At 36.5% G+C, this 25626-nt stretch overlaps 3 protein-coding genes and 1 long non-coding RNA gene across 7 annotated transcripts; 2 read left to right on the top strand and 2 right to left on the bottom strand.

The window, feature by feature from the left end:
• Nucleotides 1–69: 69 nt before the first annotated feature.
• LOC122310998 (COBW domain-containing protein 1) lies at nt 70–5186 on the top strand. Its single transcript, XM_043125329.1, has 9 exons — nt 70–271; nt 379–596; nt 686–800; nt 2356–2445; nt 2616–2789; nt 2876–2995; nt 3379–3489; nt 4605–4686; nt 4787–5186. The coding sequence occupies exons 1-9, from the start codon at nt 110–112 to the stop codon at nt 4843–4845; spliced, it is 1131 nt and encodes a 376-aa protein (XP_042981263.1). The 5' UTR covers nt 70–109; the 3' UTR covers nt 4846–5186.
• A 191-nt stretch (nt 5187–5377) lies between these two features.
• On the bottom strand, nt 5378–6253 carry LOC122311001. The gene is made up of 2 exons (XR_006242716.1): nt 6163–6253; nt 5378–6073 (listed from the first exon to the last, which is right to left on the bottom strand). It is a non-coding gene; the product is annotated as an uncharacterized LOC122311001 (long non-coding RNA).
• Nucleotides 6254–7882: 1629 nt separating this feature from the next.
• Nucleotides 7883–15665, top strand: LOC122310520 (probable methyltransferase PMT5). 4 transcript variants are annotated; one of them, XM_043124461.1, is made up of 10 exons: nt 7885–8188; nt 8546–9492; nt 9659–9794; nt 10016–10256; nt 12159–12384; nt 12589–12749; nt 12936–13239; nt 14018–14150; nt 14694–14895; nt 15315–15665. In XM_043124461.1, exons 2-9 carry the CDS (start codon nt 8987–8989, stop codon nt 14841–14843), a joined length of 1857 nt encoding a protein of 618 aa, XP_042980395.1. In that variant the 5' UTR covers nt 7885–8188; nt 8546–8986; the 3' UTR covers nt 14844–14895; nt 15315–15665. The 4 variants fall into 4 exon arrangements, with proteins under 4 accessions (XP_042980396.1, XP_042980398.1, XP_042980395.1 ...); XM_043124460.1 differs by having other exon boundaries at nt 7886–8188; nt 14694–14898; nt 15316–15665; XM_043124462.1 differs by lacking the exon at nt 15315–15665 and having other exon boundaries at nt 7883–8188; nt 14639–14777.
• Nucleotides 15666–20580: 4915 nt separating this feature from the next.
• Nucleotides 20581–22754, bottom strand: LOC122311439 (NAC domain-containing protein 30-like). Its single transcript, XM_043125991.1, has 2 exons — nt 22077–22754; nt 20581–20806 (listed from the first exon to the last, which is right to left on the bottom strand). Exons 1-2 carry the CDS (start codon nt 22620–22622, stop codon nt 20651–20653), a joined length of 702 nt encoding a protein of 233 aa, XP_042981925.1. The 5' UTR covers nt 22623–22754; the 3' UTR covers nt 20581–20650.
• Between the last annotated feature and the right edge of the window lie 2872 nt (nt 22755–25626).

The following is a 25626-nucleotide window of genomic DNA, read 5'->3' as shown; positions in this document are numbered from 1 at the left end:
GGCATCTTCTAAGTGGAGGGCTGTTATTACTGAAAAATTAGACCGACCGCTTACACGCGGAACTGATAAATAAATAATCCTTTCTGATTCTCCGAACAGGGAGAAGAAAATGGACGACGGAGAAGACGAAGAGGCGCCTCTCGCCGTTCGAATTGATGAAATCGTGGAACCCTACCCTCTCGAACAATCCAAATCGAGGCGGCTGCAAAACAATGACGCTTCGGTAGGGGTAACCGTCATTACGGGCTATCTCGGAGCTGGCAAATCCACTGTAAAGCTATCAATCTCATTATTATTATTATTATTATCCTTTTTAATGAACTTTTCGAATCCTTCAAGTTAAACGATGTAGCTCTGATGAATGGATTGTTCACTCAGCTGGTGAATCACATATTGAATACCCAACACGGTAAGAGGATAGCGGTGATCTTGAATGAGTTCGGTGAGGAAATTGGAGTAGAAAGAGCGATGATAAACGAAGGAGATGGCGGCGCTCTTGTTGAAGAATGGGTTGAGCTGGCTAATGGTTGTATCTGTTGTACTGTCAAGCACAGTTTAGTCCAAGCACTTGAGCAACTTATACAGAGGAAGGAGAAGTACGAATTCTGGACAGATTTCAATCTTATGATATATGATTACTGTTTTATTTTTATTTTTAAAATTTTATTTTATTTTATTTTTTCAGTCTTGATCATATTTTACTGGAGACCACAGGGTTGGCGAACCCGGCTCCACTTGCATCTGTTCTTTGGTTGGATGATCAGCTGGAATCAGAGGTCAAGCTCGATTCGATTATAACCGTAAGTTTCATTCATCTAATAGTTTACCATGTAATTAATAATACATTAGCTCATCATTTTCTGTCGAATTCGTGTTGTCATTCTGCTATTCAATCACTCGTTTCAATATGCCACAGATTTTTTTTAAAATTTTTTATAGTAAGCAAGTTTATTGATAGAAATAGGCATATCCCAAGTTTATTCAATATGAGGTATTTGAATTGCTTCCTAAGGAGCTAAAGGGAATTTTATGGGTTGGAGAGGTTGGGTTTGCCTTATATTCGCATATAGTCTGGGAGGTTTTTATGGTTTTCTTTGGTTTTTATGATTGTTGAGGTCGGAGGTGTATTGGGGATTGAGTAGGTTTCTTTTCTTTTCTTTTTTTTTTCATTTGTTTACATGATTTTTCTCTGCCATAAGTAGGGTTTTTTTTAATAAATTGGGAGGGGGTTACTATTGTTCAGGACTGCTCGCTCTTTAAAAAAAAAGTACACGAGACATATACAAGTGCAACACCTAGTCATGATTGTCTAGAAATACAAGAAAGTCATGGAGATTCAAACCATTGAAATCTATTATAATTGACCAATGGAATAAAGAGTTAATGAAGAAGGTTCTAAGCTCTTCCATTAACCGCTCACAATCTTTAAAGCTTCTTGCATTCCATGCCACAGAATTCAATATTCCAAACTTAGATGAGATGGAGGATCGAGATACGATGAAGCTAATGAGCTAGAATATACCAAAATTTGCACTGTACTTATATATTAGTCGTCCAGGAACATTGATTCATAACTTTTTTTTTATTATATTTTTTATGTATTAGTACTACAAATAAGGTTTTACAAATCAAGTTTATAGTATGGATATATAATGGAAGCTAGACTAGATTTTTTATATTTTTTATTGACACTAGGTGTTTGGAAACAGCGTCCTGGCTAATCTTGAGGGTGCACATACCCTCGGTAAGGATTTTCCCGCAAGTGAACCTCGGGTAATTTAAGGGAAAAATCCCCCTATCCGATGGCCCCTAGAAATTGTTTACACCCAAGGGCATTTGAACCTTAGACTTGAGGGGAGCATACTCCCAAACCCAAGGCCTTTACTACTTAAGCCAACCCCTAGGGGTTTGAGCTAGAATATACCAAGGGATTATAATGGAAGTTGTTATATATTTATAGTACCTTTTGATTTATCACTTGATTCTTGTATATACTGGGCTAGGCCTATTCTTTGAAGTAATAAAGTTTTGTTTACTTATCAAAAAAAAAATCACTGATTCATACCTTTTTTTTTTGCCCTTTCAAAATTGATTCAATAGCATATGACTTGTTGATCCACATGTCCATGCAATTTCATGTTATGTCCTTGCATGTAGTGTGCTCATTCTATGTTCTTGAATTGTAAAATACGAACAAGTTTGTGAAAAAAAAAAAAAACTCAAAATAAAAAAATAAAATTAGAAACATCATATTCATATGATTGAAAAATGTCATAAAATTTGTTAATCACATACTATAATCAAGAATTTTTTACTACTCAATATCTTTCTTTGAATGATTTTCTGTTTTAATAGGTTGTTGATGCCAAAAACCTTCGTTTTCAGCTCAATGAGCATCGAGCTTCATCTTCATTTCCTGAAGCATTTCTTCAAATAGCATTTGCGGTAATGATGTTGTCAATTTATACTGTCCTGACTGATTTTGGATACAAAATAACTCTTTGTTTTTAATTTGGAATTTTGTGTTGAAATTGCTATAGAGTAACTTATCAAATAAAAATTGAAATAGAGTGATGTGAGCACTTAAGAGACTAATAAGTGTGTTGTTTGTGTAGGATGTTGTAATTCTCAATAAGGTTGATTTGGTTTCTCCAGAGGGTTGTGGAGGTGGTTTGGAGGAACTGGAGAAAGAAATTCATGACATTAATTCCCTTGCAAGCATCATCCGTTCTGTTCGGTGTCAAGTTGACTTGCCTAAGATATTAAACCGGCGGGCCTATGATGCTTCCGTTAGTTGTACAAAGTTTATTTTTTTCATCTGCTGGTTCATACCTACTTTAGTTAACTGATCTTACTTTTTTTCTGTGTTTTTCAGTATGCCACTCATTTAGAAGCACTGTTGGAAGAAAGCCGTTCTCTTTCTAGCAGGGATATTCATGATAGCGGTGTAAGAACCTTATGCATTTGTCAGCCACAACAGATTGATCTTGATAAGGTAGTTTTCTGAAATAGCCAACGTGTCAATCATCTTCTGGAACATTGATGAGGTGTATTGTTGAACTTTGTATCACTTTATTTACAGCTTTGGATGACTGATTTCAACTATTATATTGCAATTAGTTGGATTCTGTATCTTGCAGCTGAACGATTAGTTGATGCTGATCACGTGTGGTGTTTTTGCTCATTGTCCATATGAACTAGGCTGCTTTTAGATAGGGAACCAATATAAAAGTGTATTCATCCTAACAAATCTTAGAGTATTTTTTTTTTCAGGATTCCTGTCTTCTCTACTTATTTTATGTCATACTAAATCTGCTCTCCCATGTCTAAGTTGATATATTTGTAGGACATCATGCCCTGATAGTCCATTGTTTGTAGGTTCGTTTATGGCTTGAGGAGATTCTTTGGGATAAGAAATCTGGTATGGAAGTTTATCGCTGCAAAGGAGTTCTAAGTGTTCAAAATTCTGATCAACTACATACTTTACAGGTAGCGTTCCGTCTCAAATTTCCCGAAGTGCTCTCTTCTTCAGATGTTAATGCTGCATACCTAAAACTGCTAATAGCACTATTTTTCAGTTGCCTTTTGGGTGACTTCTAGAAAACATGTTTTATTGATAAGTACTTCTCCTTTTCTTGGAGCTGTGCTATCCTATATTGGGAGTGGAGCTCAAGTTTCTTCACCCAAAAGTTTATCACAACCATTAACTGTCTATAAGAGGACTCTTAAAAAAACTGTCAATAAGAGGAGGTCCAGGTTGCATATGAAATGGCACATATGCATAGGCCATGCTGAGGTTTTATATATGTATTGAGGGTTGTAGCCTAGTTAATATTCACTTTTTTGCCATTATAACTTTTTTTTTTTAAAAGAGTACGGAACTCCATAAATTTATTAGAAAGCCCACACTTGTGGCGGAGGAAAAGCATGGTATAGGTTAAAGCACTTTGTCAGCAAAAGTACATCATGAGTGAAACTATATATAAAGAAATGTAGATAACTATACACTCTTTTCCTATTCTCAGTGACCTCCCTTACAATGTATAACCCGTAGTCCTATATCATCTAAACTCATTATCCCTTTTATCTCTCTAGGGACTCTGTGTTGTTAGTAATTCCTTGGTACTCCCTTTTGCTCCCTGCTTAGCCAACCAATCAGCCACTTGATTTGTCTCTCTGAATGTGTGCTTCACTAGGCAATTCAATTATGACGAGCAGGCCCAAATCCTTTCCAGGTACTCCCTTATCACCCAGTGCGCCCTCTCCCCTGTGTTGCCACCGGTCAGCCAATAGCTTGGAGTCCATCTCTACTGTGTTTTTAAGGCTTAGCCTCGTGCGTAGTTGTAAAGCATCTCAAAAGGCTCTCACCTCAGCCATATTGTTAGTTCTTTGTCCATAATAAACCATAAGCGGCTACAAAATCCCCTTGTGAGTCTCTAATCGCCCCCTTCACCGCTTTAACTAGGGTTACTGAGGCTACATCAATCTATTAACCTTCACATACATCTTGACTTTTGTTTTGAATGTACTGATGGAGTTTGTTTAATTTTGGAGAAGCTAATTTGTTGGATGCCTGTCATTTAGAAACCTTATGTTCCTTGCAGGCTGTGAGGGAGATATATGAGATTGTTCCAGCTCGTAAATGGAAAGAGGAGGAAAATCAGATGAACAAGATAGTTTTTATCGGTATTCCTGATGTGCCAATGTTTTTTCAAGGGAAGTTCTTTCTGACACTAATCAAGGCACACCTATTTTATTCTATTTGTCTATTTGTTTTGCATTGCAGGCCAAAACCTGAACGAGGATGTTCTTACTGATTCCTTCAGCACTTGCGCAACTTCTTGACTTATAAATACTAGCAAAAGCATAGTTGATTGTCATTACTTATCAAAGTTAGAAAGGTAAGCCGTAAATCTCGAACCTCGAAGTGGGGGGGGGGATTCAGAAACTTAAAACTTATTCTCAGCATTCACTTTGATTTCTTCAAGTCCTACATCAAGCATTATCAACTTGGCACACAAGAAATTAGAATGAACTAACCTGTTTCTAATCCTTCAAATTTTTCCCTTGTCAAGTTGTGATTACGGATTGCATGAATATATAGTGACTGCAACTTTTTGTGGTGACATTTAAGTCGGTGATTATACCGTATATTGGTACTAAGAAATTTCATTTTATTTGTTTGACGTTCCCTTGGGTGCTGTATTTTCATTTGGTTCTGCTTGTTTCGCTGACGTTGCACGAGTTTGATTACTAGTATAGCTTAAGCGCAGGGAATGGATACGAGACTGCATTTTGTTAAATCCTTTTTGTTTTCCTGTGTGTGATTGTCATATATAACAGCTGTTGAGCTCGTCCCTAATTTGCCTACAGTCGCTTTAATAATACAATTTTTAGCATTTCATTATCATAAAGAGATCAAATTACATGAGGTGGAGGGATTTTCTAACAAACGTTCCGTTATAACAATTACAGTGTAAAAGTGAAAATAGATCAGGTTCTGGAATAAAAAAATTGGTCTCCACCCATTCCCTGCAAAGAGGGCACCATCTTAAATAATGTTATTTTTACAGTTCATTGTGTGAACAACGAACTGTGGTGCCACAAGCAGTGGTTATTGGTGATGCACTGCAGTTTGTTGCCTTGAGATATTCATGGAAGAGACCGATGTCCTCAGCCTCAAAATATTCGGTTAGGAAATGCAAAAACATAGTGGGATAAATAACATCAACTGGCCCGAACTGTTGGTGGTCGAGCTTCGCAATCACTTGTGACGGAGCATGGAGTCCATTTGCTGGTGATAGTGAGACGAGGTGGGTCATATCTAATTGAGATAACGAAATTACTGGTATGACACGTGTAATCGTCGGAATCGTTTTGACGTGATGGTGTGTGGGGGGCGCGCATGCGCGGGCTAAGTTGCACATGAGAGTTACTCGTTGAGATTTTTACCTCGGTTTCACATTGTAACAATAGATCTGCAGCTAAGGAGTTGCGCCATGGGGTGCATGTAGACAATTGATTGCCAGAAGGTGGTAGATTGGGCCTAGTCCGAACCGTGGAGAAGAAAAGTCTGAAAAAAAAAATAGGAGAAAAGTCTAGAAAGTAGAAACAAGACATACCGGAAATGGAATGGAGAGGAGTTTAGAAATAAGATGGTACCGAAAGTGGAACGGAGAGGATGGACTTTTGATTTTAGAGAGAACCGGGACTCTCTCTTTCTAGACAAAGAGAAGCGGGATACGAGTTTGCTTTAATAAAACATTACTTTCAACCTAGGATGCTTTGGACTTTATAAGTTGTTATGCTGGTGAAATGGGTGATTAACGTAGTTTCCAATCCATTAGGATCATGGCCGTTCGACTGTGCTAAAAGCTAATCTTGGTGCTGGACTTGGGCTTTTTTGCTTCTTTTCCTAAAAGGCAAAGATCAAATCGATTTCAATGTTAACCCTTCCAAATTAAAATGCTCTTTAATCCCCCGATAACTGACTGAATGGATAAGATTTGCGTCTACTTCTTGATGTTGATGTTGGATCTTCATTCATGGTGAAATGACAGTTGCCTTCAACTCGACCATCTACAGTCTGAAAAATAAAATATTTGAAATTAGAGCCTTAATACCACGAGCACTCCAGCTAAGTCTCACCCATTTATTATACTATTATTATTATTATTAAGAAGAAAAAGAAGACGATCCTCAGTACTCCACTCTCAAACTAATAAAGAAAAAAAAAAAAAAAAAAACCAACTTTGGCTTTGTTGACTTTTCTTTCTTTTGCCTTTCAAAAGAATCTAGTTTTGCTTTATATATTAAAAAAATATTATTAATCATTATTTTTTTATTATTATTTGATATTAAAGAATTGATAAATAATATTTATTTATTTAAGCCATTTTTCACTTTTGAGGTGGACATTGCTATCACAGGTGATTTCCGACGGAGTTATTTCACTTTGAAACCTAATATTTGCCCTGAAAATTCTTCTATCTTCCACCCTGTGTTGTGTTATATAGAGTTGGCAAAAATACAAAAACAAATGCAGACGATGCTAAGCAAGCAGCACAAAACATCCCATCATTTCACCAACACACCACCTCATTCTGATATTTTTCCTTCTACACAAAGACTTGAAAGCCAGAAACAGGACCAGTCTGGAGTTGGCAAATGCAGGGTTGAAATACAAAGGGGGGAAAAATACAAAAGGAAAGAGCGAAAGGCGGAAAGCACCAAAACCAGCAAACAAGGGATTTGACTGCCGTGCCCAGACAGGCAACAAAACAACGAGTTCAAATATAATTGAGACATACAGCTAAGCTAAAGCTACCTGTATCTATCTGTGTTCTCGTTGGCCCGACTCTATTTCATTGAAACTTATTAAAGCGATACTCTCTCTCTCTCTCTCTCTCTCTCTCTGTCTCACTCCATTCGGCAACTATTTCTTATCTTAATTAAGGCTGTGTCCGTCTGTGTCTGTCTGATTATCACTCCCTTAAATTCAAAGTCGGCTTCAACTAATTAATTAGCATGTTCTTTTTTTTTTTTTTTTTTTATAAATATTTTATTTTATTATTACAATTTTTTTAAATTTTAATTTAAAATATAATAAATAATTAAATAAATATAAATTTTAAAATAAAATTAATCTGAAAAAATTATAATTTAATAATATTTTATTTAATTTTCTATATAAATAAATAATTAATTTTCTTAATATATACGTCTCCCAAAAACCAAAAACAACTCAACACTGTATAATAAAGGTTCCACTTTCACACGGCCAAATCTCCACCGTCGGTTTCCTAAAAGTGGAATGGAAGTCCTTCGAGCAACTTATATATAACAGTGATTAAAAAAAAAAAACTTATATATAACAGTGTTAATATTCCTACTGATCATCTTCTGTCCATAATTCGTGTGCACCCGGGAAAGAAATTATTGATTTTGCTCTGATTTTATTCCCTCTCTGGATCTCATTTTTCATTTTAATTTCCGTCGCATATATATATATATATATATATATATGATAAAAATGACCAACGCGAACACGTCCCCAAAAACCAGAATCCGGTAGATTTGGACTCACCCCTGTAGCTGCTTTCGTGTCTCTCTCTCTCGCTATTTATTTTCCCTTACAGTTTGTTCTGAATCTCTGTCTCCATCCATTCTCTTCAACGACCCAGAACTGGTACGCCTCCCGAAACCCCTGTTTCCTCATTTTGTTTCAAGTTGTCTCTCTCTGGTTTTGGATCAATGTCCATTGGCCACTGTGTTTTTATCTGGGTGGATAGTGATTTGTTGTTGGTTTGATCGGATCTGTGTTCATGCCTGCCCTTTTCGAGATCTGGGTTTCGCTCTCTGGATAATAATAGTGGAAATATGATGCTTTTGTTTCCCTCTGTTTTTATGCATTTTTGTGAGAATCATGAAAAAGGAAAGGAAAACTTGGAATCTCACGAGTAAATGCGATCTATCGTGAGATTCAGTTATTTTTATCAGCAACCAAACCGACCCGTTAGTAACCCAGTATTTGAATTATTTGCAGGTTGATCAAGTCTATTAGGAAGATTTGTTTCCGGACTGGGCATTACTCGGTCGTGATCAGTTCGCTTATACACCTGCTGGATTTCCAAATTATTTGGAGTTGTAATTCTTTTAGATTTTTTAAAAAGATTTGGGTAGTTGATCCATAATTACGGATCTGGATTTCGTATCCACATCTTTTATGGTGGTTATCTCCGAGTTTGCGCTGAATCTTTTCAGAATTATGTGACTCCATGGTGAAGTCAAGTGGAAAGAGAGCTGTTCGGACATGTGAAGAGTTTCTGTTTCAATGCTTTGGAAATAGTCCAGATTCATGGCAAAATGCATAGAAGCTTCTATGTTATGATTGGTGGTTTTCGCTGTTCTTCGACATATAGTTTCGAGTTGGTTATTTAGTGGGTTTTCTTGACTCGATTTTCCAAGTGTGTTGCACGATCCGGACATGAGAAGCTCGTGGTTTAATAAAGTATCCGTCATTTTAGGCCCCAGACCACCGCTCAGCTGGTTACTTTTGTGCCTTGTTAGCTTGCTCGCAATAATTGCAGTATTAGGCTCGTCTTCTTCGAATGCCTTTGACTCTGTAACTGCTACGCCGGACATTTATTTAAACTATAGAAGGCTAAAGGAGCAAGCAGCTGTTGATTATTTGGAGCTGAAGTCTCTTTCACTTGGAGCTAGTAGGCAAAGAGAGCTTGGCCTGTGTGGCAAAGAAAGAGAAAATTATGTACCTTGTTACAATGTTTCAGCAAATTTGTTAGCTGGGCTTAAAGATGGGGAGGAGCTTGATCGGCATTGTGAAGTGCAAAGAGAACAAAACCGGTGTTTGGTTCGCCCACCTAAAGAGTATAAGACCCCCCTGAGGTGGCCTGCTGGCAGGGATGTGATATGGAGTGGAAATGTGAAGATAACCAAAGACCAATTTCTGTCATCCGGAAGTATGACCAAGAGGTATTTGTTAGTTATCTGCTGAGTTTGTGAAATTACCTCTTACTACAAAAAGCACTAGAGCTTTTGTTACTCACTACTTTTGCACATTGTTTTCTATGATTTCTTTGTTGAGCTTGTGAGCAATTAATGATTTGATTGTGTATACTTTTTGAATGTGTCATGACAGGTTGATGTTACTTGAAGAGAATCAAATTGCTTTTCACTCTGAGGATGGATTGATCTTTGATGGCGTTAAAGACTATTCTCGCCAAATTGCAGAGATGATAGGGTTAGGAAGTGACTCTGAATTTCTTCAAGCTGGTGTAAGTTTTTTTTTTTTTTACACACAGTTGGATTTTAAAAATCTGGAATTTTTCTAATGCAATTCTATATTGTCCTCAAAATGTTTAATAACTAACTTTATATCTCAAAGCAACCATGTCATATGTTTCTTTTCCTTGTGGGTTGCTTTCTCTGCTTTCTGATAAAGAACAGTAGAACTGTCAGTGGTATGCATATTTTCAAGTATTTATGTTAATTACAGGTGCACAATGTACTAGATATTGGTTGTGGATTTGGTAGCTTTGGAGCTCATTTGGTCTCACTGAAGTTAATGGCTGTTTGTATTGCGGCTTACGAGGCAACTGGCAGTCAGGTCCAATTAGCCCTTGAGAGAGGTCTTCCAGCAATAATTGGTAGCTTCATTTCAAGACAGCTTCCATATCCATCCTTGTCATTTGACATGGTTCATTGCGCTCAGTGTGGTATTGTTTGGGACAAAAAAGGTACCTTTAGTGTTAGATTCACCATGTTATCATTCCCCTTATAGATAATGTGCTTCCTTTGGATGTTGCCAAACTTGTTTCTGCTTGATTCATGTCAGTTTGATTTTTATTACTTGCTTGATATCTTCTTTCCTTTTGTTAATGTAACACTGCTTCTCCATCGTTTGAGTGCGGTAACGGCGGTAATAGATATACATAGTTCTTACCTAGAGTGATAGGGTACTTTTGCACCATCAATTGCAAGTTAGTTCTAGTCCAGTTTACTTTGTTCTCTTCTTCGATAACTCTTTTGGAAAATAGTTTTTGAACATCATTCGTTACTATATAATGTCGAAATTAAAATATACATTTCTAAGCGAAAGGGTGAAGTTTCCAAAGTTTATTTTTTATTTTTAACCAGACTAATAATTGGCATGCCATTGAAGTTAATGGGCATGATTTCTATTACTGCCCATTAACAAGTGCCCTTTTGTTAATGCCCATTAACTTCAATGGCATGTAACATTTAGGGGGCACTTGCATGCCATTGAAGTTAATGGGCATGATTTCAATGATAAACAGACTTACAGTATGTCCTGTGCCACATATAAGAGGTCAGGATATATCCAAAATTTTCTGTTAGAGGTAAACCACTCAACAAAATGTATATAGCAAGTATGAACCCAATGGCTTGATTGAAATGAGTTCTTCTAGGTAATAAGAAGGTATGAACCTTTCTGTTATGTTTTTACAATTCCCAGAAAACATCAACTGCTGTCTTCGAAAAGAAAAACAGAGTACATTATAAATACTTAATTAATGAGTTGAGTATTATAAAAAAATTCATTAATTGGAAGACTCGTTCTGAATTATGGATTTATTATGATTTTGATGAACCCTTTCAAAAAAAAAAGTTTTACACAACATGGAAGAATGAATTAAGGAGTATTTTCTAGAGAATCAAACATTTTCTTGTCTCTAATGTGCCTACCAAGTTAGGGCATTAGACTAGTGTAACTGGCTTTGCCATTCTTTGATCAATATATTTATTTATTCATAAAAAAAAAAAATGAAGAGAATCAGTTGGGTATTCAGGGATAAAAAAAAAAAAAAAAAAAAAAAAAAAAAGAAATTATTTGAAGACTTGTTTGGCATAATGGGATGGAGTTTGAACTAGCCCCTTTTTGGCTCGGTGACTCAAGTTTTGGAGTGAGTTTGGTTTGCACATTATAAAATCTTATTTATTTTGTTTTCTATTTTTATCTGAATTGGTTGAATATTTTTTGTGATTCAAAATTTCTTCTCTGCCCTTAAGCAAGGGGTAGAGGATAAGGTCACAGTTTTGATCTGATACTGAGGCACAAGTTCTGTTAGCTAATTTTTTTAAGATCACAAATTATTTGAATGCAGTTTCTTAGTTCCTTTTTCATTTTTTTATTTGTATTTCATCTAGCCACCAGACACCTTTACCTTGCTTCAATAACTCTACAAGCTTTGCAACCAACAGAAGCATCACTGTAACTTAAGTTGGCATCTCTGTTGGCACCATATTCATCCTGCTGCCAGCAGTATCACAGCTATAGTATTTTATAGCAGTGATCATTCATAAAGATTTTTTTACTTCATGCATGAGGAACAGCCATATTTGCTTCATAAATGCAATAAAGAGTTGTACTTTTTTTCATTTTGAGTCATTTGGTTATCCCTGGATGCAGAGGGTTTGAATGTTGGAGAAAATATGTATTTGGAAGTAACATTCAAAGTAATGAGGTGTTTGAGCCCATGAATGCTATGTTGAAGTTTCTAAATTTTACTTCACCTCTCTCTCAAGATTACTGTGAATTTATAGACTTCGGGATGAGTATAGTTTGCTGCTGTGATTAACATGTCTTTGATATGTGTAATGATGATTTTATTAAACAGATGGGATGCTACTTATCGAAGTTGACCGCGTACTCAAGCCTGGAGGTTACTTTGTGTTGACCTCACCCTCAGGCAAGCTGCAAGGAAGTTCAGTGGGTATAAAGAAGAGAAACATGTTAACACCAATGGAAGAGTTGACCCAGAAAATCTGTTGGAGTCTTCTGGCCCAGCAAGATGAAACTTTCATCTGGCAGAAGACTGTGGATACTGATTGTTATGCCTCTCGGTGAGGATCTAACGAATAGTGCACATTTTTCCATTAATAATTTGTTTTTTTTTTTAAACTTGGGCGTTGGTTTCGATACTCAAGGAGCAACAGTTTTAGCTTTGATATTTTCTTGCTCCATTGAAGTAGTTATATTTGTGGAGCTGCCATGCTTTCTTTTTAACTTACTGCTCTAGTAATGCTTTCTTTTGTTCTTCTTTGTAGCAAGCAGGGTGCCATACCACTTTGCAAAGAAGGGCATGATATTCAATCATATTATCAACCACTTGTATCTTGTATAAGTGGTACCTCAAGCAAACGCTGGATTCCAATCCAGAACAGATCTGCTGGTTCCCAATTGAGCTCAGCTGAGCTTGAAGTTCATGGAAAGTATTACTTTATCACGATTTGATTTTCTTCTTATCACTACTTTTTTGGTGTTACAGCTGTCTGTCCATCCAATTGTTTCTTCAATTTTTATGCGTCATTAGATCTGCTGGTACCTTTTTATTCAATTCCTCACCTGTTTGATGATGTTGTGCCAATTTACTGATCGGCTTGTATCTTTGCAGGAGTTTTGCCTGAAGATTTCTTTGAAGACTTGCAGATTTGGAGATCTGCTCTAAAAAACTACTGGTCTTTGCTTACACCCTTAATTTTCTCTGACCATCCAAAGAGGCCTGGTGATGAGGACCCATTACCCCCATTTAACATGATACGCAATGTGATGGACATGAATTCTCATTATGGGGGCCTAAATGCTGCATTTTTGGAGGAGAAAAAATCAGTATGGGTGATGAATGTTGTTCCCATCAGAGCTCGTAATACACTTCCTCTTATACTTGATCAAGGCTTTGCTGGTGTTTTGCATGACTGGTAAATCGTTATTTTGGTTCCTTTTAAAAATTCTTTTGCTAACATTGAATATTTTATGTCAATATTTATTTGAATTTGCACTCTCTCATTTTTTAAGTTAGCACTTGGGGCGAATCGAAATCTTTGAGATGTCAAGTGATATTCTATCTAAGCCTTCTAAAATATGAGACATGGCTAGATTGGATTTATAATATAGCCCTTTGCTTGCGGGACATATATGTCACAACTTATGATTCAGATTAGCTAATCAAGAAAAAAAGAAAACAACTCCCAAGTCAACTTATTTGTATGTAATTTCTGAGGTCTCTTCATGAAATTAATATACATGGGGTTTCTGACCTTGCTTTCCCAATTTCATTTCACTTTTGGAGACTTGGCTTATAAGTTTTAGACAGTTTACATATACTTCAATTTTATGATTCAGAACATGATTTTCACGAACTTTGGTTCTAGAAAAGAGCCTGAACCCTGAGGGGTAGCTCAATTGGTCAGGCCTTGGGTTTGCTCCCCAATGGTCACTAGTTCGAGTCCCCTTAGGGCCACTGGAGGTTTACCTGGCCGTTAACTTCAGGGCTCCGTGGGATTAGTCGAGGTGCGCGTAAGCTGGCCCGGACACCCAAGGATATCAAAAAAAAAAAAAAAGAGCCTGTATTCGTTTCTTGGATCCAGAAGTTGTAATTTGATGTTGTCCTCCAAAATTTGCCAACAGCACTGTTTAAAAGTAAGTTGCTTTGCAGCTTCATGGCTCTATGGTTGTGATCTATCTATTGGTGCACAGGTGTGAACCTTTCCCCACATACCCGCGGACATATGATATGCTTCATGCAAATGGGCTCCTTTCACATCTCAGTTCAGAGAGATGCAGCACAATGGACTTGTTCTTGGAGATGGACCGCATGTTGCGCCCTGAGGTATATGTATTGTTACACTATTCATTATTGCTTATACTGGCAAAATTGTGATCTGTATTTAGTATTTTGCAACTCAAATTACGACAATGCCTGCAAGACCTTTTTTGTGCTATTCTCATAACACAAGTTATATAATGAAGGAGACATGAGTTATGCCCCCTTCCTAGCTTCTTTCTTGTCCCTGAGCTGACTTTTTCTCTGCCGGAAAATCTTATGCAATATGGGTTTGTTAGTTTTAATTTAAATTGGAATAATGCTTGGGCACCGTTCTGGACCTCTGGTGTTTGAGTTAGTCCTTTCTTGCTTGTTTCTTGTTGCTGTCCTGGTTTTCTATAAGCAACCACCCAAGATACTTGTACACTTTGTGTCCAATGCTAGTTTCTCTTCTTTCGTTGTTCTTACAGCGTGCAAGTACACTTACATTTGATGTGCCCTCACTATAAGTTGTGTCCATGATATTTCTGATGCAATGATTGCTTGGATGTCAGCTTGCTATATGGATGAAGTTCATAACCTGTTATACAAAATTGTGATTGGTTCCAGGGATGGGCTGTTCTTTCTGATAAAGTGGGAGCCATAGAGATGGCACGAACTCTTGCTACACAAATACGATGGGAAGCAAGGGTGATTGACCTTCAGAATGGCAGTGACCAGCGGCTGCTTGTTTGCCAGAAACCATTCATTAAGAAATGATAGATTGAGTATCTTGAGGTGTCACCTTTGTGAATGTGTACACATTTTTTCTCTGGTAATTCCTCTAAATTTGTCTGAAAATGTGGAAATATTCGGGGGAATATACATATAAAAAAATATATATTCAGGGGAATATAGTATTCTGTCGATAATGACTTGATGTTGCTGCTATAGAGTCGGCCATATACCCTAGGAGAGTTTGAAAAATTAAATTCATAACTAGAGAAGAAATTAGTGACTGTAGTCAGCTTTGGGTGAATTAAAACTGAAAATTGGTCTAGGTCATTATCTTTTGCACGACTTCTTTATGGTTGTGCGAAAAAATACCTTTAAAGCATAGTAATTTTTGTTGATTCCCTGTCTGAAGCAGCTTGTTACACAGTAACAGTAGTGAGAATGCAATTAGTAGAAGAACTGTCTGTGACTTGTTTAACGTTTTAGCTCCTGAATAATGCTATGATATCATTGGCAGGGATTTGGATCGTTTTGATAGCAAATCTACGTAAGATATGCCCGGAGACTGATGGATTCGACCATATTATCCACCACCAAAACAGGCATGTGGAAGTTGTAGATTAACGAGGTCTTTCAATTGTCCAAGCGTTTGGAGCAATTCATTCATCCAACATTTTTGGCATTTTTTTTTTTTTAAATTTCTTTATTGATTGATTTTGGACTCCTTGTCATGGGAGTCGAACAATCGCTTTTGTTGAGGAAAGAATGTCAAATAGCCACGAAATGTCAAAAGTGGAAGTTATATTTGTAACCGGTTATATATTTTGTCTTGGGCATATATTATAATATGTTATATGTTATTGGTCAGCTTAAGCTGTGGGACTCTGGACGACTGAAACAGTGAAAAAATACAAAACCCCATATGGTTTTAATAGATATAAAACCATAAAAATATAAAAATTAAGTAAACTAAACAGATTCTTAGATCTTAATGGATTTTGTGCTTTAGTGGTTTTTCATTTTTTATATCTGCATGCAATTCAGAATTCTTGTCTCAGTTTGTCAACTCCATTCAAAATGCTATTAATGTCAAAGACTCAAATGTATATATATGTGACATGAGTTCATGGACACCGGAAATGTCATCTGATACTTGAAAGGTTGAAACTAAACCCATCAAAAAAGAGGATGACAAGGGGAGTACTGATCATCGATCTGTCCATGTTCCTCTACAACTTGCTTTTATGGTACTGAAGGGATCTTTGGTATCTATGGGCTCAACACATATATAAGCCTATCACACCCGTAAGCCCAATTATCTATAGCGGCTCACGCGTAGGGCGGTAACTAGGTAACACCGCCGCTATATAAGGAATGGATCACTACAACTAATAAGAAAAACCTTCATAGATATACTCATGGATAATGGTTATCTTCACTCATGGAAGATAGTTTTCTTTTCCTTCGATGCCTCTATAAATAATCTACAGGAGATAACAAATGCTAAACTTGATTGTATTTCATCTTCTATATACACTTACTCTTATATTATTCTGACTTTGGTATCTGAGTGTTCCCAGAACAACCAGTGCCTCCCCTTTGTTCGTTGCAAGTCATCCGTGTGGTAGGTGGTGTGAAACACATCCTTAATAGTGGTGTCGTCTATGGGATTGATACAAACTCCAACATGATTTTCACATGCCAACTACCGTGCGATCACAGGCAAACAAAGATCTAGAAATGAGCATGGAAGAGATGGAAGCAAGATTGGCAGACGCAAAGGACAAATTAAGGAAGGCAACAGCTCTGGTAGAATAGTTGCAAAAAGAAAACGAGGTATTAATACAACAACATGCTGCCGATTAACCATGAACAAAGAGAAGCCGAGAGAGACGCCCACAATATAGAAGAAGCTGCATGAAGAATTTAAAAGTCTCATTGATAAGTATAAAGAAATGGCGAAAAGGTTAGGAGGCTCCTCATTCGTAGAGTAGTTATTGAACCGGACGGATCTTCCTTACATTGATGAGGTTATGGCAATACCGCTTCCGCCTAGATTCAAGGTCCCTCAAATTGACGTGGATGATGGATCTAGGGATCCGATGGATCACTTGGAAAACTTTAAAGCACATATGACCCTTTATGATTTTCCAGGGGAGCTAGCCTGGCAAGCCTTCCCCCTGAACTTGAAGGGAATTACGTGGGGTTGGTTTGGAAACCTACACCTAGGGACCATCAATAACTTCGAGGAGTTAGCCAAACAATTTTTAACTCAGTTTATGGCAAATAGACGCCGCCACTGCCTAGTAGCTTATCTTTTGACCGTTAAACAGAAGGAGGTGGAGAGCTTAAAGGCTAATTTATCTAGATTTAACAAAGAGAGGTTAACCACTGACGACCTAGATGGGAAGATCATGCTTGTCGCCTTGTTAGGAGGCATATGGCCTCGAAGCCCATTCATGATCGAGCTGGCCAGAAAAACTCCCTCTATCCTGAGGAAATTCATGGATAGACCTAACGACTATGTTAATGCAAAAGACACGCTGCAGGCGCTATTGGAACCAAGGAAGCAAGAAATAAGACATGATCCCAAAAGTTCAAACAAGGATAAGAAGACAAGTTCAAACCATGGCGGCGGGGGATGTGAGAGATATCCTGCCCAAAGGGATCATTTTCTTGCCTCATCCACAATAAGCTAAACGTACAAGAAAAGCCAAGAGCTGAAAGGAAAGACGCGCATCCGATCTCTAAGGGTCAGTGCTATTGCAAATATCATCAGTCCGATACTCATTGGACAGAAGACTGCTCCACGATGAAGAGAAGAGTGGCACAATTGGTAGGAAGCGGGGAGTTTGAGCATATGCTAGCAAACCGTGTATAAACAAGAAGAGAGGAAGGACGTGGGCGTGAACCCAAGAGGAGCAGGAGCCCAAAAAGGCAGCGTTAGGACAGAGAACAGAGACAAGACTCCCCTCGACAAAGACAAGACCATTTGGTGGAAATACAAACTATAGCAGGGGGATTTGCTGGAGAGGGTGTAACAGCATCGTGAAGAAAGGCTCATGCTGGGTAGGCCAGGTACCACGAAGTCTTTTCGGCAGAAAGACTTTCTAAATGTCCCAGACTCAAGGTATCTCCCATTATCTCATTTGGTGATGAAGACTGTGAGGGTGTGTTATAACCCCCACGACGACGCGTTGGTAATAACACTGCTGATCACCAATTACACAACCAGACGAATTTTAGTTGACAACGGAAGCTCCGCTAATATTTTATTTTGGGAGGCCTTCACCAAAATAGGTATCAACCCAGACAGATTGCAGCCATCACCTACCAAAATTGCATTCGCCATCAGAAGGTGTAGAATCTAAAAGGGACAGTAATTCAAAGGCATCACCAACGGGCAGCTCATCATCCAAAGTGGCAGCCAAATCAGGAGAGCTTGGCTCATTAGCTCGTCAACGTCTTTTAGGCGTGGAGAATCGAGCAGCAATGAGGGTGTGTTAGATACTTCCCTCTGAAAATTTGGCACAACGCCTGAACCAACAGTTTCATCAAGGCTCGTGTCAACAATCACCTCTTTCACAACTTTAGTTGGGCAGATGGTAGGCCCCTCGCTATCCACTTGGTGATGGCGTTTGGCAGGGGTTTTAGAGGAAGGGGGTGAAGCAGGCCTCTTCTTAGAACTTAGAAGAAGCTTTCATCGCCTTTAGCTTCTGACCCTTCACATGAGAACGATAAGCCATAACGAGAAATCTATCAATGTTGGATGGAAAACAGTAACTTGTCAATCCATAGGGCACTATCTTTGGTTTTGTCGTCTTTGGTTTTGCTATCATGGTCCTTGGCCCAATTAAGAACTGCGTCAATGCGCTTTAGTTCATGGCCAGTAAGGTCAATTAAAATATGTTTATCATCGAGAATTTTTTCGTAGTTGGCTTGAACAAGGAAATCAATGATGCTTTTCTCAGAAGTAGGAAACTCCCAACCCGTTCCAAACTTCCACTAAGAAAGAAAAACATTTTTTTTTTCGAGATTTAGCATTAGAATGGTGGGGTTCGAAGGTTGCCAACCGTTGGTGATTTGTTCAAACACGAAAGCTACAAATATTACCTGGCAGTCGGCTCATGGAATAAAAGGAAAAGAACTCGCGAGCCGTCAAGTCAGGGTACCTTTCCCCCAAGGTCTCCAACGTCATGCGAAACACCACGCAAGAACACAACAATACACGCCAACCGTGGGAGAGAGTTGAGCAAGAGAAATCTGAAGGAAGTGGAGAACGTCACGCACGAGGCGGCAAAATGGAAGTTGTAATCTGCTCGTTATGGCACTAACAATGAGAGCCACACACCCAAAAAAACCCTCTTCGTCAATAACACTAGCATCTGCAAGGGGAATCACCAGTTCCACGGACGCAAGAACACGACAATTTGTTCGCAATTTGGTCAGTTCCTTAGTAGAAACAGTCGAGTGCCAAGAAAATCCCTTGAATGAAGGGGTTATTCAAGGGATTTTTTGACCTTCGAAAGATTCAGCTTTCAGAGGAGAAGAACCCTATGAGGGATTTATGGTATAGAACAAATTGGGGAAACACCGTGGAGAGCCATTTGATGAAGAAATACATAGAATCGCAAAAACAAGATCAAAGTATTGAGCAAAAGTCTAAAAGAAGAACTTTCTAAGGACTTTTTCAAATGGCAATGAACCAAGAAGCAAGAAAAGGCATTAAGCAAAAAGAATAATGATGAGGGTAGCAAACAAAAAGAACAATGATGAGATTCTGAAAGGATCTCGAGAAGCTAAGAGGTTAATCTCGTACCAACGGTTAGTGTTCTTGGAAATGAAAAAGTATGAAAGTGGGAACGGTTATGAACACGTGTCATGACTCTAGCAGGGTATATCCAATTAAAACTCAAAGAAGCCAGCGGGGTGAACTTAAAAAATAAAAATAAAAAATTATTATTTTTATTATTATCACCTGTATGAGAATAGTGGGGTAGAAAAAATTAATTTTCCACGTGTACCGCAAAGAAAATTAGCGAGGTAACTGGAATGGATCTTTAGTATCTATGAGCCCAACACGTATATAAGCCCATCACACCCGTAAGCCCAATTACTTACGGTGGCCCAGGCGCAAGGTGTTAACTAGATAATACCACCTCTATATAAGGAAATGATCACTACAACTAATAAGGAAAACAGTTGGAGATACACTCATGGAGGATGGTTATCTTCATTCATAGAGAATGGTTATCTTTACTCATGGAGAATGGTTATCTCTTTTCCTTCGATGCCTCTATAAATAGCTTATAGGAGGTAACAAATGTTAAACTTGATTTTGCTTCATCTTCTACATACACTTACTCTCATATTATTTTGACTTTGGCATCGGAGTGTTTCCAGGGCAATCAATGCCGCCTATTTGCTCTTTACAGGTCATCCATATAGTTGGTAGTGTGAAACACGTCCTTAACAGAAGCATTCATTGATCACACGAACTTTTGTACATAATGAAAGAGATTAATCATTTTGTGATGCTTGTAGTTGTGATAGATATATATATATATATATATATATATATATCCATGGCTTACAAAAATAAATAAAGGTTAGAGAGTAAAGTAACTGTAATACAGATTTTACGTGATTTGGCATTAAAACTTACGTCAATCCATATATAGGCATCTTGTATATGGAATTCACTATAAATAATTATATTTGTTACAATGAGGGAGGAGACGAAAACTATCATCCAAGAGCTAGCTAGCCAACTAGTTCTCTCCTCTTCTTAATAAAATAAAATAAATATAAGAGAAATAAATATTCCTAGCTAGAATAAGATTCTCTGTATGTTACGTACTAATCATGTCATTGATCGAATTCCTCTTTGAGTCGATAATTACTTCATCACCGCTCTCTTCTTCCCCTTCATTGATACTATCAGAAGATCTCCATCTTTTTCTACTTCCTGGTCCATTGTTAATGAGTCGACAAAGTACATAGTCGTGCTGCATTATCCGAAAGCACCATTATTTAGATAATCCAACACAGAGTTAGAGACAGAGAGTTTTTCCTAGGTCATGTATTCATGAATTAATATTGCTTCAACAACAAAAAAAATATTACTTTAAAAAATAAAGAGAACTCCTAAAAATACAAAGAGATTACATAAAATAAAACCCAAAAGATAAATAGTTTATAATAATTTAATGTCACAATAGAAAATGATGGCAAAAAATAAAAAAATAGTAAATACACGGCCGGCTCAATGGTAAGGCCAATTAGGCCATTGCCTAAGGCCCCCACCCAATGTAAGACCCCTAAAATTAAAAATGAAGTATTTTTTTAATTATTTTTTGAAAAAAAAACTATTTCATTATATTAAATTTTAAATAAATTTTTTATTTTTCAATGTGTGCAAGGTCTCATAATACTAACTTTAATATTTAATACAATGAATTATTTATATTTTAAATAATGTTTTAAAATCTTGCTAAATTGAGGTGCTAAAATTGTATTGAGGTCTCATTTAAGTTGTAGTATTCAATATAAATTCAAAAAAAAAATTATTTAAATATTTTAAATAAAATCTCATTTTATTGAAAATTTTAAAAATATTCTATATAATAATTTATATTTTATTGTATTATAATTACGAATAACTAATTTAAATTTCGCATTTGACCTCAATTTGTATTGAGCCGCCCCTAGGTGAATAGCACTTCTATAATAAATCATGAAGAAGGATATTATATACTTTCAATCATATATAATACCTAAATTTGCATCGATAATTTTATCCCCTTTATAATCCTATGTTTTTTAAGAGACTCATTTCCTCTCCTACTTAAAAGCATTGGTGTTGGATTATGTTAAAAAAAAATAGAATTCACTTTAAAAATGTATTTTTTATGGTGGATCTTACTTTTTTCAATTTATAATAAGTCTCAATTTTTTTAGATGGACTGCACAAGACTTGTGCACTTTAAATTAATTATATCTAACATTACTCCTTCTCTTTCCGCTCGTCCATCCATCTTGGCAATATTAGTCCTATTACCAATTGATATGGGCGGATATGCTTGAGTTTCAATATGAAGACACGGAAGAAGAGAAAGAGAAGAAAGATGAATGCAAAGTCAATACGACGCAGATAACAAGGAAGTAACGAGGGGGGAAATAGAGATGATGGTAATTGTGACGGCTTAATTTGTAAGGAGGGTCTAACAAGGTAGACGCATATATACTTATACATGCATACATATAACTTGAACTTACTTCTTTGACGGGGACGAGACTGTACTCATCCAAGAGCCATCGACGATGATGCATCGACCTTTGATTTTCATAATGGAACCTCTTCTTCAAACCAACACATTTACCAGATTGGTGAGCACGAACTCTATCGGCCTTGCGTTCGCCTTTCCAGGAACCAGATCCGACTCTTCTCTGAATTCTCGAGCCCCGGTTGGCCATGTTCTTCAACCTTGTGAATAAGTAAAGGAATCGATTAAGATCCTGATCATCATCCGGATGATCTCCTCCAAAAGTCGCCCATATCTCCCATGGCTCTTTCACACCGTACAGCTCACACTCTACAATAATATCGCAGGGTAATGAATTCCCTTCTATCTTGTTCTTCAGATAGCAGCAGACTAGCTCTTCGTCCGTCGGACGGAACCTAAAACCCGTCGGAACAAGATCTTTCGTTCGAATACGAGCCAAGTCCATTAATCTTTCTTCGCCTGCCGCCTCCATGCAATTTAAGGACTTTTTATTGTAAATTTGGACTTTGATTTCCCAAGAGAACATGCAAACTAACATGAACCCCGTACGATATCGAACTGAAGTTGGTTTTTATATATTTATATTTAGGCATTTAGGGTTGGTTCCGATGAAACCCCAGTAATGTCGGGTTTACTAAAGTCGAAGAAAAGAAACCTAGCTAGGCTGCAATTCGTTATTGGGAAGGATATTTCGAGCCTGAATTCCAATTAAATTGGTACTCCGCTTATGCTTTTCTCTTCCTCTTTTTTTTTTAAAAAAAAATTATAAGGATAGAGAAAAATAAAAGGCAGTGATTGGCAGATCTAAGTACGTACTTATTTTTACTGTTTTAAGTTGTCAACCTTCTTTTTAACTGTAATTTTGTCGTCCAATTAATTAGATTATAATTATGTCGTCAAAAAATATATAATTCAATTTTTTTTATAAAAATAATAATTCCGAATCCTATTTTGTGAAAAGGAATAAGAATCGTACAATAACCGGTGAGGGATTCAGATTCCAGATGAGAAATTATTGGAAAGTGATCTTACCCGCGCCACACATATTTTCCTAATTAATATGTCATTAGTTATTTTTATCATTTTATCTTAATACTTAAATATTTGTATTTAAATAAAAAAATAAAAATAATAAATCACTTATTAATTAAGTGGAGATGTACACGTAGGACTCAATTACTACATCTAAACCTTATTATATATATACCGATGTATCTAAAGGTAAAATTATAAAAAAATAAGCTGATAAAGAAGAAAAAAATACTTTATCTTTATCTACGACAACTTCAGATATATATAAATCTTATATTATTTTGTTTTGAATAATAAAGATGCGATCATAAGTACTACGTAGAGCCTTGCATGCATGCAACACTTTTGCTTTTAGTCTGCCTAATTTCACGGTATTGCTATATATAAACTATATATATGCTTTATCATCATTAATCACCACCTTAATCGGAATCTTGGCAGCTCGCACGATATTGTTTATCTGCCAAAACTCTATACACTTTTTTCACTCTACGTACGTAGTCTATAATCAAAGAGAAATGATATTTACAGTCATAGTTATGCAAGCAGCGTATAGTCATTTTAAAAAAAATGAATTAATATAGGACCCATTAAAAAAAAAACTAATTTTTTAATCGTGGATCTCACTCTTTTTCAAAATGATTGTGCAACATTTTTAATTTCACGACTGTATATAATATTACTCATAATCTATATATATAGGCTGGGTCATCGGAGCTCCGACTCAGGCTCTAAGTACTTTGTCATGTCGACGGTCCAGTAATAGTATTTCTTCATAGTGTTATAAAGTCTCTACTTCGCTTTATTGGCGTCACATGCAGGAGTAGAATAATGACATATATGCACGCAGATCATCAGTTTTGTTGAGCTTTTCGGCACTTTTTGCACGTGCTTTTGGGCTTCCTAATTGGGTTTTAGTTTATTAGACTTCTCCACATTAATTGCTAGCCGTTTGTGTTTTCTTACGTTGTTTTATTAATTTTTCTTTTAAAGAACTATTTTTTTTTTATCTCTTTGATCAAGTTATATATATAAATTATATATCTTTGTTAAGCATATATATATATATATGGGATTTTTATTAGCTATATATTATCAAAATAATGTATAAAGAGATTTTTTTCCTCAGACTAAAAGCTCATAAGACAAGCCCAAATACAGAGAATCTAGTCCGACTGAACGGCCCCTCAACCCATTAAGGGCTTCCAGCCTCAAACTTGAGATCAACCAATGGCCATAATCACGAGGAAAATTTCAAAATATAAGAAAGGAAGGGACACATCGTACAGACACTCCCCAACAACGTCTAGCCTCAGAAAACGGCCTATGGAGGCAGGTGAGCTGGAAATAGTGAGAGCCATTAATCTTCTAACAACAAGGGAGGAAGAGTCTGATAGTATAAAACTGCAAAATAGAAGGGGCAGAAAGCCACATCGCATTAGTGGCACTGATTCTAAAACTTCACACCGCATTAATTGCTCCACCCCAGAAGATACGCCGCATTAAATAATTATGACTAAAAGAACAATTAAGGGGACATATATTCCGGACACGGGATATGGGCAATTCCCCTCTAAAACCTAGTATAAAAGACAATCTCTAGGTACGAAGAACTTTCTATGATTCCTCTAAACTCTCACACGAATTACTAAGTAGATACTAACATAAAGATCAGAGACTCTCCAGCCTTCACCAAAACTCTTAACTCTTTGTGTTTTCTCTAAGTATATAAGTGAAAAACCAAAAGCCTAAGATGCTAGAGTCAGACATAAAAGTATACGAAATATGACGTTAACACAAAACTTTTCCTTTACCATGCAGCTCAAGCTCTTTGACCTAAAAGCTAGTCAGATTAATTTGCGGGATGGAAAAGAAATTAAGAAAGAAAGAAAATAGCCAAGTTTAAGAAGGCTAGCCACAACAATGGAAAATAATCTGAATTCTCTTAAGAGTGTTGGAGCAGTCTCATTGGAATATCTAAATTTAAAATTAAAACCGCTTTTTACCTATTAGACATCAAACCGCCTGCATCGAATTATGCAATAACAAATTTTGTAACTTTTAACTACAGTCATTGGAAAGAAAATATCATATTTGGTTGCAACTGTACAATCATCAAATCTTTATTTTATTAATTTATTGTAACTCTCTCTCTCTCTTCTCTCGCATAGATATATCCCAGTAGCTTTAATTTATAAGATAAATAAATTAAAAATATCCAAATTAAATATTTTTTTAATTAATATTATTTTATTACTATATAATAAATAGATGAATAATTTAATATAAAGATTTGATGTGAATAGAATAGTTAAAATTAAATTTATCTCATATTATTTTATTATTATAATAATAAAATAGTTATTTCAATATAAAAATTTATGTGAATAGAATAACCAATATCTAAATACATCCTATATTCATAAAAAAAGAAAAAAAAAAAAGTTCTTTACATATAGATAATTCAATACCAATACTCTTAACTTGATAAGATCATATACCTCATGTTC

The sequence above is a fragment of the Carya illinoinensis genome, chromosome 5, assembly GCF_018687715.1.
Source record: "Carya illinoinensis cultivar Pawnee chromosome 5, C.illinoinensisPawnee_v1, whole genome shotgun sequence".
NCBI lineage: Eukaryota > Viridiplantae > Streptophyta > Magnoliopsida > Fagales > Juglandaceae > Carya > Carya illinoinensis.
The sequence above is the reverse complement of the archived record's forward strand: the minus strand, read 5'-3'. Positions and strand labels throughout refer to the sequence as shown.